Source organism: Rana temporaria, chromosome 6 (assembly GCF_905171775.1).
Source record: "Rana temporaria chromosome 6, aRanTem1.1, whole genome shotgun sequence".
Classification (NCBI taxonomy): domain Eukaryota; kingdom Metazoa; phylum Chordata; class Amphibia; order Anura; family Ranidae; genus Rana; species Rana temporaria.
Window position 1 is genome coordinate 102,833,492 of NC_053494.1, and position 19,550 is coordinate 102,853,041.

The window sequence follows — 19,550 nt, forward strand, 5'->3', positions numbered from 1 at the left end:
TCATGCCTCCCTCCTAAAACCTACCATCCCCGACCCTTTTCAGGGAAGGGCAGCTATTCCTGCACCACCAGTGGAGATTGATGGAGAAGAGGAGTTTGAGGTCGAGGCCATTTTGAGCTGTAGAAAAAAGGGGAGACAACTCCAATACCTGATCAAATGGAGGGGCTACCCTCCAGAAGACAACTCATGGGAACCTTCAAGAAATGTGCATGCCCCTCGGCTAATTCGTGTTTTTCACCAGGAGCATCCGGAGTTGATGGCCAGTTTGGGCGTCCGGAGTCCGCCCCTTGGGGGGGGGCACTGTCAGGGCCAAAGCGCTGTACTTCCTCCTTTAACACACCAGCGTAGTAGATTGGCTTCCCGGCGGCTAACTGGGCACTTTAGGCGTGTGCGCATACGCATGTGACCTCTCGGGGCCAATCACCAGCGTGACTGCCCTATTTAAACCAGCTCCTGTCAGTAGACAGATTGCTGGTTTATCGTCAGCTACTTCCTGAACCTGTGTCTCTGGAAACCATTTCCTGTTGGAATTCCGTCCGACTCACCTCTCACCTGGAACCTGACTTCGGATTGCTTCACCACTCTATTGAACTCTTCTGACCCCGACCTCGGCTTGTGACCTGGACTCTGTTGTTGTTTCTCCTGCCCTTGAACCTCTTGGCTTGTGACCCGGATCTGCTGTCTTCTCTGCTCCCCGAACCTTGGCTTGCACCCCGGACTTTCCAGTTTGTTTCTTGGACTCTTTCAGTACCGGTTATCCGGCTTCAGTATCGTTTGTTCCTGTTTCCGTCTGCAGTCACCCAGAAGCACCTGTCATCTACAACCGTCACCGGTCAACGCTTCTCCACTGGCACCGGTACCGCCTCGTGCTTCCGCCACCTGTTCCAAAACTCAGTGGGCGGGCGCGCTTGGTCGTAAAGGTGAACCACCCTCGGCAGTTCGGTCTCGGTGAGTACTTGATTCCTGATAGTCAGCCTCTAATGAACACATGGAGATCAGGTAAGCAGACAGACTTGATGCATATTCATGACAGTACCCTCCCTCTTACGAGGCCTCCCCCTTCCCCGCCTGGGTCCGGGTTTAGAGGGAAACTTCAGATGAAAATTCTTCAATAGACGAGGTGCAAACACCTCTGATGCAGGAACCCAAGACCTCTCCTCAGGACCAAAGCCTTTCCAATGAACAAGGTACTGAAGAGCGCCTCTACAGAGTCGGGAATCCAGAACTTGACTGACCTCATATTCCTGATTCTCCTCAGAGACTGGTGCCGTGGTGGGGAGAGGACGAGAGAACCTATTAAGGACTAAAGGCTTCAGAAGGGAAACATGGAAGGAGTTAGAGATTTTGAGGTTTTTGGGAATCTGAAGTTTGAAACAAACTGGATTCAGCTTAGCCGTTATGGTGTATGGATCAATGAATCTTGGAGCAAACTTCAGAGAAGGAACTCGGAGCTTGATGTTTCTGGTGGAGAGCCAGACTTTGTCCCCTGGTTGAAGAGAAGGCGGTTTACGCCTGCGGCGGTCAGCAAAGCCTTTGAATTTGTCGGCAGCTGCCCGGAGGGAATCATGGACGTCACTCCAGATGGAATTGATAAAATCCATGGCAATGTGAGCCCAGGGCTCCTTGGGAATGGGCAAGGGCATGAGGAGACCAGCAGGAGCTTGTGTGGAGGATTTGAACTGAGCACAGACATGACAAGCCTTGACATAGTCTTTAACCTCCGAGCGGAGATTTGGCCACCAATAGTGACGACTAATGAGTAGGAAGGACCGGAGGAAACCAGCATGGCCCGCCACCCTGGAATCATGTCCCCAACGAAGGATCTTGGCTCTTAGCTCAGTGGGGACAAAGGTCTTACCAGGAGGAATTTTTGAGTCCAGGGTGGTAGAATGGGCAACAATGCATGAAGTTGGAATGATCGGCTCAGGTTCAAGAGTGAGCTTTTCGTCCAAGGTGTCAAAGGATCTAGAAAGCGCATCAGCCCGACCGTTGCAGGAACCAGGTTTGTACGTAATCGTGAAATTAAAACGGGAAAAGAAGAGACTCCACCTGGCCTGTCTGGGATTCAGACGTTTAGCATTCTGTAAGTACTGTAGATTCTTGTGATCGGTGAAGATCGTTATGGAGTGAGGAGAACCCTCCAAAAGATGACGCCACTCTTCTAGCGCCAATTTAATTGCGAGAAGTTCCCGGTCACTGATGGCATAATTTCTCTCTGCCTGAGAGAATTTTTTGGAAAAGAACGCGCATGGTTGACGTCTCTTCTCAAAAAGTTGAAGAAGCACCGCTCCCACTCCCACTGAAGAAGCGTCCACTTCAATAAAGAATGCCTCCTCAGGGTTTGGTCTCCTCAAAAGAGGTCCAGAGACAAAGGCCTGTTTCAGATCGTGAAACGCAGAGACAGCTTCGGAAGGCCAGTCTTTGGCATTAGCACCCTTCTTGGTCAAAGCGATAATAGGCGCGGCAATGGAAGAATAATTCCTGATGAACTGCCTATAATAATTTGTGAAACCAAGAAAGCGCTGTGTGGCCTTGAGGCTAGCAGGAAGAGGCCAATTGGTAATGGCTAAGACCTTCCCAGGATCCATACGAAGGCCCAAGCTTGAAACAAAGCATCCTAGAAACAGGACCTCAGAACATTCAAAGGAGCATTTCTCCAGTTTGGCATAGAGATTATTCTCTCTGAGGCACTGGAGTACAGTGCGGACATGGTTCCTGTGGACACGCAGATTTTCCGAAAAGATTAGAATGTCATCCAGATAGATGACAACAAACTGGTACAGCAGGTCCCTGAAGATTTCGTTGACAAAGTTTTGAAACACGGCTGGGGCATTACATAACCCGAAAGGCATGACCAGATACTCATAATGGCCGTCTCGAGTGTTAAACGCAGTCTTCCACTCCTCACCTTCTCGTATTCGAATGAGGTTGTACGCCCCTCTGAGATCCAACTTAGTGAAAATGGAGGCACCCCTCAACCTATCGAACAACTCAGATATCAAGGGTAAGGGGTAACGATTCTTAATAGTAACAGCGTTTAATCCTCGATAATCAATACAGGGTCTCAAGGTACCATCCTTCTTGGCAACAAAAAAGAACCCTGCTCCTGCAGGCGATGACGATTTCCGAATGAAACCTCTGTCAAGGTTTTCTGCGACATACTCAGACATGGCCTGGGTCTCTGGGATGGACAAAGGGTATGTGCGACCCCTGGGCAGAATTGCTCCAGGAACAAGGTCAATGGCACAGTCAAAAGATCTGTGGGAAGGAAGCACCTCAGCTGATTTCTTACAGAACACATCCCGGTAATCGCTGTAAGCAGTGGGAAGATCCGAAGATACTGATGTGGTAGCAACCGGAAGTCCCCCCTTAGGAGTCACCTTGGAAAGACATGACGAGAAACATGAAGGGCCCCAAGCCAGAATCTGCCCAGAAGCCCAGTCCACATGGGGAGAGTGGAGCTGTAGCCAAGGAAGGCCCAATACAATGGGAGTGGAGGCTTTAGGTAGGATGAGAAAGGATATCCACTCCTGGTGGAGAATCCCTATCGACATCCTAATAGGTAGTGTCTGGAAGCGAATAGGACCCCCTGGGAGAATAGTGCCATCAATTGCCGAGACTACCAGCGGCGTAGTGAGGGGTGAAAGGGTAAGCTTCATAGAAGAAGCAGTTCTCCAGTCCATAAAGTTGCCGGCAGCCCCGGAATCCAGATATGCAGAGATCGATAGGGGAGAAGTGCTTACATGAAGGGACACCGGAAGGAGCAGACGGGAAGGTGATGTTTCTGAGTCCAATACTCCACCTTCTAAATGTATTAGACCTGAGCGTTTCCCGGGCGAAGCGGGCAGGAGGCACGAAGATGGCCCTTGCCTCCACAATAGAGGCACAAGCCCAGAGTTCTGCGTCTAGCACGTTCTTCGGGTGTTAGTCTGGTCCGGCCCAGCTGCATAGGTTCCTCAGCAGGCAGAGGATGGTCCACGGGACGAAGTGAGGGAAGCACAGACTGACTAAGACCTAGGGAGTGCTGGTGTCTTTTCTCAATGGACCTCTCCTGAAAACGAATATCGATCTGGTTGCACAGGGAGATGACATCGTCCAGACCGATGGGGATGGTTCTTCCCGCTAATTCGTCCTTCACTCGGTCAGAGAGGCCATGTAAAAAGGTAGCGACCAGGGCCTCATTGTTCCAGCTCAATTCAGCTGAGAGTATACGGAACTGAAGAGCATATTGACCCACTGAACGAGATTCTTGGCGGAGACGTAGCAGAGCACTGGCCGCTGAAGAGGCCCGAGCCGGCTCTTCAAAGATGTTCCGAAAGAGCTTTAGGAAGTTGAACAGGCTGGAAACTACCAGATCATTCCTCTCCCACATAGGGGCAGCCCAGGCTAAAGCTTCACCGGAAAGGAGGGAAATAATATAGGCTACCTTTGCCCGATCAGACAAGAAGTTTTGAGGCTGAAGTTCAAAATGGATGGTGCACTGGCTAAGAAACCCCCTGCAGGCCTTGGAGTCTCCAGAAAAACGGACTGGAGGTGGTAGCTTTAGCGAATGCAACTCTGCGACTGGTGCGGCGGGCGCAGCCGCTGCCGCTGGTTGTACTTGGGGTTGTAGATTCGGGGCTCCCAACGAGGTCTGAAGTTGATCAAAGTGGGAAGCCAGATCCTGAATGAAACGCATCACCTGAGCCTGATTAGCTTCATGCGTCTCGAGTCTGTGAACAACGCCCTGTAATGGGTCATCTGCAGGAAGCGGCACGTCGGCCGGGTTCATGGCTGTTCAAACTGTCAGGTCACCTGTGGCCAGGTGACAAGTGCACCCCGTAGGGGTCAGGGATGCACCACAGGGAAGTGAACCCTATAGCCGACTACTGCTGGCAGGAAGGAAGCGTAACCCAAGATCACCCAGGGCGTGGAGTCTAAGACCCAGTTTTGTATTCACCAGACCCTTTGATGGTAAGGATGGTCTTGGCTGCAACTGGGTCCAGGTCGCGTTCCCGGGATTCCTTAAGTCACACTCCGCAGGGAGAAGGGGGAAGCAGCCAGCAGGACAAACAGTGGTGATGGACAGGCCGAGGTCAGGGCAACAGGCAGACAAGGATAACCGTGGGACATGCAAATAGTCAGGGGCACAGGCAGACCAGGAAGTCGGGGACAAGCCAAAACGGTACACGGAAAGATGATCGTAGCACTCTGCAAACAGGAACTAGCAAACTACACTGCAGACAGGAACTAAGCATAGGAACACTGTTGAACAGCACTGCAGACCTGTAGAGCAACGGTTAATATAGGCTTCCTGGGATGGACCAGGGTGGAGCCATACAGGAAGAGGAAGTGATAAAAAGGGAAACCAGAACAGGGTCAGCCTCTAATGAACACATGGAGATCAGGTAAGCAGACAGACTTGATGCATATTCATGACACCCGCCTTTGAGTTCTAGTTCCCTACGGGAAGCAGTTTTAATGGCACTAATTCTTTGAAATAACAAGCCCCAGAGGAAAGCCTTAAGAGCACCCCATACCTGGCTAATTTTTAGCTATCCATGATCCTTTTGTATCCTGATCCTGTGCTACTTGATTACCCCTCACTGGCTTGGCCTGTTCTTGGACTTTTCTCTGCCTGACTCCTGATCACAGCCATATCTTGTTGATAGACCTCACTTCCATTTAATCTTCTGTGTATGACCTTGGCCTGGCTCTTGAAATCTCTATTATTTCCAGCTGTACTACTTACCTGTGTATGACCCCGGCTTGGCTCCAGACTAAGTCTTTCAATCCTGGTTGTGTGGTAGAGATTTTTCATATCCATATTTCTAAAGATTTGTATGAAGAGGTATATGTCGTTCGTTTACAAGGTTTTTTATTAATATGACTGGGACAGGTTTTTTTTTTGTCAACAGCGTGACCCAGTGTTAAAGTTCACCAAACAACAGGCTTTTGAACCTACGTTAGCATAAGGATGTTATCTCCATGGGGGGGGGGGAATCTGATAGGAATTGTCCCTCATTGAATTAAGAGAATTTCCTGCAACCTCCTGTATGAAGACCACATTTAGTTGAACTGTGTTAATTAGATAATAATACCAGGTGTGTGTATATTAAGAGAGGTTACTTTCATCTTCTGTCTGATTAAGGAACACAATAGGTCTCCCTGTGTTAATTGAACATGCCCAATTATGTCCTTGTGAGATACTAAGTGTGGGAAATATGTGAGTGGGTGATCACAAGGGAAGTTGGTAGGTGTCAAGAGGAGGTTACCGGTTGGGGGTCATTACTGAAAAGACTCATAGAGGCAACCAATCGAATCCTCGGGAACTTGAGAGAAAAGGTGTAGTCTGAGGGGTATAAAGCCAGTCAAGTCAGCTTGACAGGGTTCAGTGTATGATGCCTTGACCAAGCAGACTGAAGCATGATGAAGGAGCTGACCTAAAAGACTGGTGATGTAATCTCTCTCTCTCTCTCTGTCTGTCTCTCTGTCTCCCTCTCTCCCCCTCTGTCTCTCTCTCTCTCCCTCTGTCTCTCTCTCTCCCTCTGTCTCTCTCTCTCTCTGTGTCTCTCTCTCTCTCTCTGTCTCTCTGTCTCCCTCTGTCTCTCTCTCTCCCTCTCTCCCTCTCTCTTTCTCTCTCACTCTCTCTCTCTCTCTCTCCCTCTCTCTCCGTCTCTCTCTACCACTTAGCATTACTTATTGTTGACTTCTCTATAGCCATAAATGTATGTTGTATCAGCATTCAGCAATATCCTCTCTGTTTTTAACAAGTGATATCCTTTATGTTATAGTTGTAAATATTAGAGTAATACAAGTTTCTTCTCTGTATCAATAAATGTAATACTTTTCTCTTTTTCGCAGCGCTATTCTTTGTTTTAATTTTTATATAGACAAAAAGATTTTTATAGCTTATCTTAATTATTCACGTGCGATATTAATATTTCTCTGATTATTGATTATGTACGTGCGTTATTAATTTTTCTATGACAAGATGGTGCCCCGTGTAGTGAGGAGGGTTTAAAGTTTGGATAGATATGATTTATTGTATGGTAGACAGAACAGGTTTAGGTCTATTTTGTTTTAACCTGTCTGAATACCTAACAAACTTACTCTTCAGAACTTAACCTTTTCTTTTTGTCTATGCGAATGTGTTTATGAGACTGATTTTGAATAATGTAGATATATATATAGAATGAAATTGTAGCAGGGATTTCTGTTTGGAATCTTGGAGACAGTGGCCCAGGTTCAGAAAGGACTTAAAACGGCGCAACGACAGGTGCGCAGCCGTGGGTCCTAATCCGAGCCGTCGTATCTATGCGCCTGATTCTTAGAATCGCTCACGCATAGATATCCATAAGATCCGACAGGCGCAGGTCTCTTACACCGTCGGATCGTAACTGCATATTATTTTTTTTTTTTTTTTTTCCTGACCACTAGGTGGCGCTTCCGTCGAATTCCGCGTTGAGTATGCAAATTAGCTAGATACGCGAATTCCCGAAAGTACGCCCGGCCGACGCAGTAAAGTTACGTTAGGCTTTTCCCGGCGTATAGTTGCCCCTGGTATATGAAGCATAAGTATGGCTGTCGTTCCCGCGTCGAAATTTGAAAAAGTTACGTAGTTTGCGTAAGTCATCCGTGAATGGGGCTGGACGTCATCTACGTTCACGTCAAAATCAATGACGTCCTTGCAGCATACTTTGGAGCAATGTACACTGGGAAATTCCACGGACGGCGCATGCGCCGTTTGGCAAAAACGCCTATCACGTCGAGTCACAGTAGATTTAAAAAAAAAAAAAAAAAAAACACGCCCCTGATCCAAATTTGAATTAGGCGGGCTTGCGCCGGCTGATTTGCGCTACGCCGCCGCAACTTACAGAGCTAGTGCTTTGAGAATACAGCGCTTGCCCGTCTGGGTTGCAGAGGCGTAGCGTAGAGCGGATACGTTACACCCGCACAAATTTACCCCGCTGACTGTGAATCTGGGCCTGTGTGCGTCTAGGCAGTTGACCCTTTGAATGAGATTAGGCCAATCTTTGTGAGTGAAACACACCTATGCTTTGGTAAATAAACAGTGGGGCGATGGCGCCGCTATAATGATTAATATTCAATAAGGTGTGGGTGTAGTGGTTATTAAACCTCTCTATTATGTACAGGGGCCTTGAATGTTGTTTTTTCTCAGAGGCTGGGGTTTATTTGTTTTGCACGGTGGACATCTCTGGCATCCGTGGAGTCCTTCAGGTTCTGGACAGGTGTTCGCTTCCCTGGGGGGATCGAGTGCATTGTGGACGGGGTGTGTTAGTGGTGTTGGTGCTCTGCGGTGGGTGAGTCTGGGTCGTGATGGCAATACCGCTACTAAAGTTCTGTGCTCTCTGAAAATGGGCCAATACTTTTTGAAGATCTTTTCCAATTGTTGGTATTGGTTGCTGTATACTGTGATAAAGGCCAGATCCATAGTAGGTGCTTAATGAAGCTTTTTCTTTTTGAGCAAAGCTTCCCTATCCATCTCACAAATGTTAATTTTCAGTTGTTGTCAGCACCTATGCTTTTGGGCTGCGTTTTCACTGGTGCAACTCCAATGTGGCCTGATTCAAGGTGCGATTTGGAAATGCAGCTTTAGTGCGACTGTGGTGTGGCTTTGAATGCATTTTTTTTATCCAGAAGTCGCATCAAAATGGTGCAGGTACCTTTATCGGTCGCTGCAGCATTGAGCCACATAGATTGGAATGGGTGCTATTGAAATCAATGGGCTGCGATTTGTAATGCGACTTTGGGTCCAACGTCGCATGGCAAATCACATCAGTGGAAACGGAAACTAAAATCACACTGAATTATCTGGATGTATGTGAATCTATTCCTCTGTTTAAACAAATAACTGGGGATGGTAAGCGGTGTAATAAGATCTGTAAACACTGACTATATTGTAACTGCTAAAAATCATTATTAGGTAAGCGTCAGTTAAATTAGTGCAATTAGGTGCCTCTTGCACTGCAAGCAATCATAACAATCTAATAAGTAAGCATTTCTTTTAGAATGTTGCAGAAAAGTTCACGGGAGGACAACTAATTTAGTTGGGAAAATCCCCGGGCTAATTTTTTGAAGGACTATAGTCAGTCATTGTTCTGACAAGTAGTGAAAAAAGATCAGCAGAGGGGCAGTACCGGTCCACTCAATCAGGAGTCAAAGCGTAGCTAACTTTGGGAAAAAGCGACCTTTAAGGGTTTGCGGGATCAGCTCAAGGTCCTTCGTCCGCAAAAAGGATGGGAAATCAAATCGCTTCAAAATGGATGTCGAACTGTGGGGAGCCGTACCACTGGACTCCGAAGGAAGAAATGATAGATGAATATGGACCTTGGGTTGTGAAATATATAAAAGATTGGGATCAGTGGACAGGAAAGCAATATTCGAAAAAGGGTACTTTCAAGCCAAGCGCTTGGGAAGCCCTGTGGTGCAGTCACCACGGGAAGATGATACGAACAAATGAAAAAAAAAAAGATGCTTGGAGGGCAGGGATGGTAGGATATCAGAACTGATGAGGTGAGTATTTTTAATAGGGAATCCACATCCCCAGAGAAGTGATGATGAACAGAGTTGATGGGTAAGTAGGATATAGAACATGTAAGGTCTTGAGGTCATATTTGACCTAGATAAATTTTGTGAGGGTGTGTGAAACAGCTGTATTGTCATGCAAATTGAGTGAGCCGAGTGAATGGTAAAGCGAAAGTAAGATGCCTTATGTGTATGTATATATATATATATATATATATATATATATATATATATATGTGTGTATTTTTTTTGTATTAACGGTAATCTTTGTTTCCATAGAAGTTTCTTTTTGAAGTTTTCCAATGTACTCAGAATAGGTAAGTATGATTGTCTTGCAAGACAAAAGGGAAACTTATAAAAAATGTGTTTGTTTTAAAACTGCTCATTTTTAACCATGGTGAATACATTTTTAGGGGGGAATTATTGGTATACCATAGAACAAAAATCCATATGGCATTAATATGTATTATAGTAATACATATTAATGAAACGTTGAGCTCAACAATTTTTGGTATTTTAAAAGAAAGTGCACGGTTTATGTAATATAATGTAATGTATATTTGTGTTTTATATGATAATGTCTTGTTACAGATATATAACCATTGTTTTTTGTTTCCAGGTTAAGAAAAAGTTGAATGTTTATTACTAAACTTTTATTTTGTGTTTTATCCCTCAGAATCGATAACTGTGTTTTTCAGGATTTCAGAATAAGAGGAAATCTTTAGGTTGGTTAGTCGGTCGGGTTTCACAAGGTTTAGGTTTTCATGACCATTATCTAGTTGGAACGTCTAGTGGTCAGTCCATTTGGCTATGTTTTTGGACCACCTAGTGGGGGTTACATGTGCTGATCCACTGAATAGCAGAACCAACTAACTGAGGTCCGTGTATTAGTTTTTTTATGAAAAATTGAGTAAGACTGCAAGGGATAATTGGCACTCTAACACATATATTAGGCTAAGTAGCGTTCAGGGGTACCACACTTAGTGGTAAAAGGGTTTTGGGGTATTCTCCAGAGGTTGAAATGGATCGACCATAGATCCGTAGCATATCTGTTTTCTTATTACCGAAGATCAGCCATGCTGACACGTGTAGTTCCATAGATCTAATAGATAAAATCCTGATGCTACTTTGGCCAGACTTGTGTTTTTAGGACTTCTTAAACTCCCCCCCCGCTGTTAAGCCTGGCTGTACAAGGTTGCATTGCCTCAGGCTAAGGTATGCTAATGTCCCTAGCTATCTGTATGTCCCCAAATTAAGTTCACAGCGGTTTCCTTTCGTGTCACCATGCGACACTAATTTTTTTCTCTCCTAGAGTTTTTATTTTTGTCAGTTGTGGTGGCTAGTTGTTACCAATTGCCTAATGAATAGCTGTGTGTGTCCAGGCACACTGGTCGGCTCGTGTATCCCCTACTGTTCAGTGATCCCGGCGCCTCAGTGCTACAAGGGAATTTTCTTAGTCTATTGGTCAGCACCCGTTGCCTTGAGCTGGATACACATTATGCAATTCTTGTTTTCCAATTTCTTTTAGAGTTACCGGCAGACATGTAGTACGAGGGCCTGCCTGGTGGCATACGAGTTGAAAGTGCATAGGTATGGCCTCGTATTGTATAGTTTTTGGGTTGAGTCTGGAGAAAAGGTGTGCAGGAAGATTGTATGGGGTGATATCAGCTCTTGGCTGTTCCAGAGGCCCTCACTTCCGATATATATGTGGGCATGCAGTATTCTCCTCAGTTAATATCCATAGGTGTCCTTCCTGTCCTAGATTACTTGGGTGCCTTAACTGGTGGTCTGTGACTTGCATGCCAAGAATATCAGTGCCCCAGGGTGGCACTAGACTCCTGTCTTTCATGGGAGTCCTGTCTGAATGGTGAAGGCAGTGTGTTTTGTAGGGGTGAAGAATCACATAGTTTAATTACTGAATTGATAGAGGAGGGAGAAAGTGTGCAGCCTCTATGAGGGATTGGGTGTACCTGGTGGCAGGTGGTTTTCAATCCGGGTATCCAGACTATTTCCCATAATAAAGAGAGGCTCAATGGCGACTGTCTTGGGAGTGGGAGATGGGTCATTGGGTACCGTAATCACTATAAAGCCGTAGATAGGAACTATCTATTTTTATTTATATTTATATTTTATTTATTTATTTATAGTTTTATTTTTAATTTTTATTTTTTTTTTATTTTTATTTTTTCTCTCATTTTTCTCCCTGAAGGGTTATGGTTATAATTTTTTTACTTTTAATTTTTTTTTCATTATTTTTTTTTTTTTAGTTATTTTTTTTTTTTCATTCAGGTGAGAAAGGTTCCAAAAGGTTTGAACTTTTTCCACCTGAAGGGGGGAGTAGTGCATAGACCGGGAAAGAAAAGAATAAATAATGCATTGTTTTTAATTGCCCTTTTATTGGAGAACTATATATTATTATTTTTTATTATTATTCTTTGGTTTGCCTCTAAAAAAAAAAAAAAAAAAAAAAAATTTTTTTTAGTAAGAAGTACAGTTGGGTTTGACTAAAGTCTACAAAGTTTGTTGGCAACCATTGTTTAGCCGCTCATTTTAATATTTTAATTTTTATGTTTTTAACCCGACTTGTACATTGTTAAGTGACCATGATCATGTTCACCTGTTGAACACCAATAGGGCAGAAGAGTCAATTTTTTTTTAATAGAGGACCCTAGAACTATATTTTTTCCTGTTGATCTAGGAATAAGCCTCTTCAATTTGGAATAATAACATGCGGTCAGGTTTACCCAAATTCTACAAATTTAAATCATCTCTCTCTCGTTATTATCTGTGTACCTGACCAGCAAAAATACCACCAATTACTAGTAGGAGAGAGGAGTCGTTTTTTTGAACGGAACAATGTTCTATTTTTTATTACGTTTTTTAAATTACCGATTCAATGCTCTTTAACAATCGAAAGTGGAATCTAAACTGGAGAGCTTGGTTGGAGCAGCATTAAATCTGTAGTTTTTATTTTTTATGTTTTTTTTCTATTCTCCATATTCTTTTTCATTACTCACCTCTCTTCCTTTCCTCCTTTAATATTAGTTTATTGTTGGCTTCTATCATACATCTTCTCAGGATAATGTAACTAGAACTTCAGTCATATTTTGTTTTTAAGGCGTGTGAGAATTCCTGCCCGCCAGTGCCATATTGTACACCCATTTGACCAAAATATCCCTGGACATCCAGGTTTTCATGTCTTAAAGTAATTCTACCTCCCCTAGTCTACCTACGGCTTTATAATCATAAAGGCCACCCTACGGCTCCTGTCTGACATTCCTCCAATAACTGTACACTGACGTTCTCCTTTCTCCTTTTGTATTCATACATGACTGTCTGGAGGCCCACCCAACCACCACCTGAAGAAACAACGACAACCAAGTCATTTTTTTTAAGACAAACGTGCCATGAATAAGACACTCTGAAACCCTTCTTCATCATGCTGAAAAAGTGCGGTCTCGCGGTCCGATCCAATGGTGACAATCAGAACACCATCTTTCCAAGATACAGGACTAAATATATAAGGATCCCGCCATCAATGTTGGAATTCCACTCCTCCAATGCAGAGGGGCGATGAAACATTGCAGTACAGACACTCAGGGTTCGGATCGGAAGTCTCAAAGGCACCAGGACTGTCTCAAGTCTACCTTGAAGAGTTACGGCGAGTTCAAGAAAGGAAGAGGCCGCAGTGGTGGTGGGGGAAGGGTTGGGGCTTCTGGGCCGTTGTGGGTGGGTACCGAATCATTGAAGGAGGACATAAGTTCAAGGATGAACTTCAGGGGGAACTGTGGTAGAGATTTTTCATATCCATATTTCTAAAGATTTGTATGAAGAGGTATATGTCGTTCGTTTACAAGGTTTTTTATTAATATGACTGGGACAGGTTTTTTTTTTGTCAACAGCGTGACCCAGTGTTAAAGTTCACCAAACAACAGGCTTTTGAACCTACGTTAGCATAAGGATGTTATCTCCATGGGGGGGGGGGGAATCTGATAGGAATTGTCCCTCATTGAATTAAGAGAATTTCCTGCAACCTCCTGTATGAAGACCACATTTAGTTGAACTGTGTTAATTAGATAATAATACCAGGTGTGTGTATATTAAGAGAGGTTACTTTCATCTTCTGTCTGATTAAGGAACACAATAGGTCTCCCTGTGTTAATTGAACATGCCCAATTATGTCCTTGTGAGATACTAAGTGTGGGAAATATGTGAGTGGGTGATCACAAGGGAAGTTGGTAGGTGTCAAGAGGAGGTTACCGGTTGGGGGTCATTACTGAAAAGACTCATAGAGGCAACCAATCGAATCCTCGGGAACTTGAGAGAAAAGGTGTAGTCTGAGGGGTATAAAGCCAGTCAAGTCAGCTTGACAGGGTTCAGTGTATGATGCCTTGACCAAGCAGACTGAAGCATGATGAAGGAGCTGACCTAAAAGACTGGTGATGTAATCTCTCTCTCTCTCTCTGTCTGTCTCTCTGTCTCCCTCTCTCCCCCTCTGTCTCTCTCTCTCTCCCTCTGTCTCTCTCTCTCCCTCTGTCTCTCTCTCTCTCTGTGTCTCTCTCTCTCTCTCTGTCTCTCTGTCTCCCTCTGTCTCTCTCTCTCCCTCTCTCCCTCTCTCTTTCTCTCTCATTCTCTCTCTCTCTCTCTCCCTCTCTCTCCGTCTCTCTCTACCACTTAGCATTACTTATTGTTGACTTCTCTATAGCCATAAATGTATGTTGTATCAGCATTCAGCAATATCCTCTCTGTTTTTAACAAGTGATATCCTTTATGTTATAGTTGTAAATATTAGAGTAATACAAGTTTCTTCTCTGTATCAATAAATGTAATACTTTTCTCTTTTTCGCAGCGCTATTCTTTGTTTTAATTTTTATATAGACAAAAAGATTTTTATAGCTTATCTTAATTATTCACGTGCGATATTAATATTTCTCTGATTATTGATTATGTACGTGCGTTATTAATTTTTCTATGACAGTTGCTTATCTGTGTATGACCCCGGCTAAGCTGCAAGACAAGTCTCCCTGCTTGTGCATGATCTCGACACAACTGCCTACCAGACCTGCATCATCTTACCAGGAGAGTTCAGGCTCTCCCAGGTTATATCTGAGACTCCTGTCTGCTGCTTGGGTACTATACCTGCTGACCAACTCCACGGGCATCTATCAACCACCCGGATTCCAAAAACCCATACTACTTTGACCCTTGTGCATCTGTCACCATATCAAGGGATGTTTTGGACGGCTCGCAAAGAAATCCCTTTTGTCCCTTCGGCCTCCATCCAGTTCATTCGGTAGGTTATCCCTGTGGTATTCCTTCATTAAGTGCTCACACAGTCTAAATCATGCAGTGCACAGGATTACAGTAGGATGATATTAAGACTCAGATACTTATGCTAGTTCTATGCAAAATATTTTCAAATTATATTTTATCAAACACTTTACTAGATTCTAATATTTTTTATATCTGTCCTGTATTTCAGCAATATTTAACTAAATGATTTAGTCTCCAGCATAATTTTAGGCAATTCTTTGTAACATTATTATGTGTATTATTCCAATAAACAAAGGCAAATGGACATTTACTTTACCTGTAACATCTATCTGTCAAAGGAGTTATAACCAATCTAGGTGTATTGCCAAGATATTCGTATCCATACTGTAAACCAGCATTGATCATTTTTGTCTGAAGGTGACCTTCCTATATATAAAAAGATCATATCAATAAACATTTGTTTTATCACATCTGTTATGCTGGGGGATAATAATAACTAATGACGACAAATACTATTCAAATTACTTTGTAATAAAAACACAATTCCTGGCGAACAGCTAAATTCAGCTACATCTTGAATGTATTAACCAACTCTTCAGTAAACATGCACAAGTCTGAAATGCTGTTTGTCTTGTATTTTAAACAAAACATTACTTATACGACTTTACATGACCAGAGCACATGCTTTTTGTTTTTAGTTTGCTTCAGATTTGCATACATTTTGCTTCTGGTTTGCATGGTGAGCCCAAAGAAATCATATAATATGCATCTTTTAAAAACTGTAGAGGAAAAAGTATACTTTTATTTTCTGTTTTGTTCAGTTAGGTCTCCATTTAAACTGCATTGAAATCACAACAGTTGAAATTGACCCTGAAACCCTGCCTGGCCAATTTAATCTTGTTTTATGAAACAACATACAGCTGGGTAGGGTCAGAAGACCAAAAGTCAATGGATATCTTATCATTGGCTCAGGCCTCGTACACACGACCGTTTTCCTCGGCAGAATCCATCAAGAAACTTGGTGGGAGAGATTTTTTGCCAAGGAAACCGGTTGTGTGTACATTTTTCATAGAGGAAACTGTTGAGGAACTCGTCGAGCCAAAAAGAGAGCATGTTCTCTTTTTCCTCGACGGGAATGGAGAAAATTGGCTCGTCGAGTTCCTCGACAAGCCTAACAAGAATTTGACAATGAAAACGATGTGTTTCGCCCACCGAGTTCCTTGGTCGTGTGTACGAGGCCTCAGGCCGCTGTTGGTGGTATAATGGTGCGGTTGCAGTGAGTTTCCAAGAGTACTGCTAGAACTTCATTTGGTGCAGTGTGGTGCCCTATTTAAAATGAATGGGCTGAAATTGCACAGCACAGAACTGCATGTGAATCGTATGGGAAAACACAGTGCGATCCTGGACAATTCCTGGTGTAAGCCAGTTCTTACTCAACCAACAATTTGCCCCATCTGTTTCCATGTTTGTCAAAATTGGATGTTGAATATTTATTTAACATTTTTTTTTTTTTTAAAAACACTGTTGAAAATCCCCCTAAAATTAATGCTCACTAAGGGACAGGGAGGCTTAGCAGTACCGGATATTCGGAAGTACTATCAAGCAGTACATTTGAACAGAGTTATTGACTGGAATAGACACATGGACACTAAATTATGGGTTCAAATCGAACAAGCCCAATCACAGGTTCCCTTGAGTGGAGCTCCGTGGTGTTGTACTGCATTGCCTATGGAGGTGAGGAAGCATCCTGTGGTGGGCAACACGGTTAGGCTTTGCTCGGCACTATTTCCCACTTTAGGGATAGCTCCCACGACCTCCCCCCTATATCCGGTGCTAGGCAACCCCTTATTTCAACCAGGTTGTGAAGAGAATGCCTTTCGGCACTTAGTCAATATGGGATGCACTTATGCATCCAGCTTTATCCATACTGGGGCATGGCTGACAATAAGGGAATTGACTGAACAAGGGAATATATTTAGACTTAAATTCTGGAACGCACTACAGATTACCCACTTCCTCAGGTCTCTCCCAGAACCAGGCCGGTTCATTAGACCCCCTCACTACTTTTGAGAAACTTTGTAGTGGCAAGGGAGCAATATCCCACACACTCTCGGTAAGCTACGGATTATTAATTACACAGTTAGAAACACACCCCTTGAAGTGTGTTCGGGAATGGGAATTGGGGAAGACTTTTAGCCAGGAACAGCAACAAAAGATGCTAAAGTTTACACATGAAATATCAAGATGTGCTAAATACAAGAAACTAATTTCAAGATTTTTACTAGGTGCTACAAAACACCAGAGAAATTTAAAAAAATCTTTCCTGACATCCCAGACCAGTGCTGGAGATGTCAGAGAGAGAAAGGTACTATGTTACATATCTTCTGGGACTGTCCCAGGCTAAAAAGCTTCTGGGTGGAGATCTTACGAATTCTTAAACGCTTTACAGATTCAATAATACCGGAAGACCCAGCATTTTGTCTCTTACATGTAAACAACATGTCGGAGAAGGTATATAAAGAATCAATCATCTGTCATCTCCTAGATGCTGCAAAGGCATGCATACCCCTGAAGTGGAAATCAACATCACCACCAACAATACAGATGTGGGCCTGTAAAGTGAAGGAGATAAGTGAGTTGGAAGACTTAGTTCTCTCCTCACGCCATCAGCAGGAGAGATATCCTGGGACATGGGCTCCCTGGAATGCCTTTCTGGCCTCTGATGAGGGCGAAACTCTTCTCGACAACGTAATAAACGTGTAAGAGACTTAATTACGGTAAGATAGGAATATAGGAAGGGTCGACCTCCCTTCCGGTGGTCATAGTTAGATGTACACATGTATGGGCCTTTTTGCTGAAAATAAAATTAATAAATATGAAATCTCCTGCAAGCAGCATCTTTGGAGCGGTGAGAGGAGCAGTGTGTATACCGCTCCTTCACCGCTCCTTCCTATTTAAAACAATGGGAAACCGCGGTAATACCGCCCACAATGCGCCTCTGTATTAACCCTTTTTCGGTCGGTAGCAGAGGTTAATACCACACCGCTAGCACCCGAATCCCGCGGCAATTCCGACGGTATAGCGCCACTATTTTTAGCGGCGCTATACCGCCACTGCACCTCCACTGCCCCGTGTGAAAGGGGCCTTAATGAACTCCAAGAAACAGTTTTCTTTCTCATTCATCAAGGGATACAGAGTTTGAAGGACACCTTACCCCTGAAGTTTGCATGAGCTGAGGCCTGAAAATCCACCTGGTAAAACCTATGAACAGAAGATCTGTTGGCAGGCTTGCAAACCTGGCAAACAGTTGTCTAACGAAGAAATATCAAAGAAGCACTCTCAGACCTAGAAGAGTGCACTTTGACAGGAACCTTGTGTTTAACCACTTCAATACAGGGCATTTTCACCCCCTTCCTGCCCAGACCAATTTTTAGTTTTCAGCGCTGTCGCACTTTAAATGACAATTGCACAGTCGTGCGACGTGGCTCCCAAACAAAATTAGTGTCTTTTTTTTCCAACAAATAGAGCTTTCTTTTGGTGGTATTTGATCACCTCTGCGTTTTTTTTTTTTTTGCGCTATAAACAAAAGAAGAGCGACAATTTTGAAAAAAAAACACAATATCTTTTACTTTTTGATTTAATAAATGTCATCATTTTTTTTTTTTCCTCAGTTTAGACCGATACGTATTCTTCTACATATTTTTGGTAAAAAAAATCGTAATAAGCGTATTTGATCGGTTTGCGCAAAGGTTCTAGCATCTACAAAATAGGGAATAGAATTATGGCATTTTTTTTTTTTACTAGTAATGGCGGCGATCTGCAATTTTTATTGTGACCGTGACATTGCGGCGGGCATATCGGACACTTTTGACACATTTTTGGGACCATTCACATTTATACAGCGACTAGTGCTATAAAACTGCACTGATTACTGTGTAAATGTGACTGGCAGGGAAGGGGTTAACACTAGGGGGCGAGGAAGGGGTTAATATGTTCCCTAAAGTGTGTTCTAACTGTAGGGGAGGGGGACTCACAAGGGGAGGAGACCGATGTGTGTTCCTCTGGTCTGGGAACACACATCTGTCTCCTCACCGCTGACAGGACATGGATCTGTGTGTTTACACACACGGATCCATGGTCCTGCCGTTATTGAGGGCAATTGCGGGTGCCCGGCGGACACGAGCAAAACCCATCAGGAGTTCTGGTGAACACTGGTTAGTACTTTCCGCACTTCAGGGAACCTGCCTCATCCACCAGGGTGACTTTCTTGCATACCTATCCCACTGCTATAGCTACTGGTCTCTGAGCCTGACCCCTGATCATGACACCCAGCTTGGCAGAATGTAGCTGAAGTCTTGAGGGAAGGAAACAACCTTGAGAAAATTGCTAGTAATCATGGTTAAACATTTCGCAATAGAGAAAAACATGTCCATCTTCATAAGACACTAGTAAAAACATAAGCATGATGGAACTGGGAAGGGTTATACCTGGCTAGTCAATTACTTTTTGGTTTGATCAATTCCTCCTGAAGGCAACTGTATAACCCTTGTCTCAGAATGCTTAATGCTGTGTCCCTTAATGGATAAATAATACACAGTCTTTATTTTTTTGTTGTTTTATTTTTTATTGCAGGAACATGTGGAGCCCTTTAGTTGGTGTTTTCAAACAGGGCCACACTACTTTTTTTGCCTTATACCCCATGAAACATTAGCCCATTGATAGCCCATAAACATGCAGGTTCTGCTCAC

General features: G+C 43.7%; 1 protein-coding gene across 1 annotated transcript in view; it reads right to left on the reverse strand.

Annotated features, from left to right (window-relative positions):
• The window catches only part of DNAH7 (dynein axonemal heavy chain 7), a 438,794-nt gene that overhangs the window by 281,972 nt on the left and 137,272 nt on the right, over nt 1-19,550 (reverse strand). Inside the window, exon 23 of the mRNA XM_040357086.1 lies at nt 15,119-15,228. Coding sequence (XP_040213020.1) covers nt 15,119-15,228 — 110 coding nt within the window. The remainder of the gene's footprint in view (nt 1-15,118; nt 15,229-19,550) is intronic.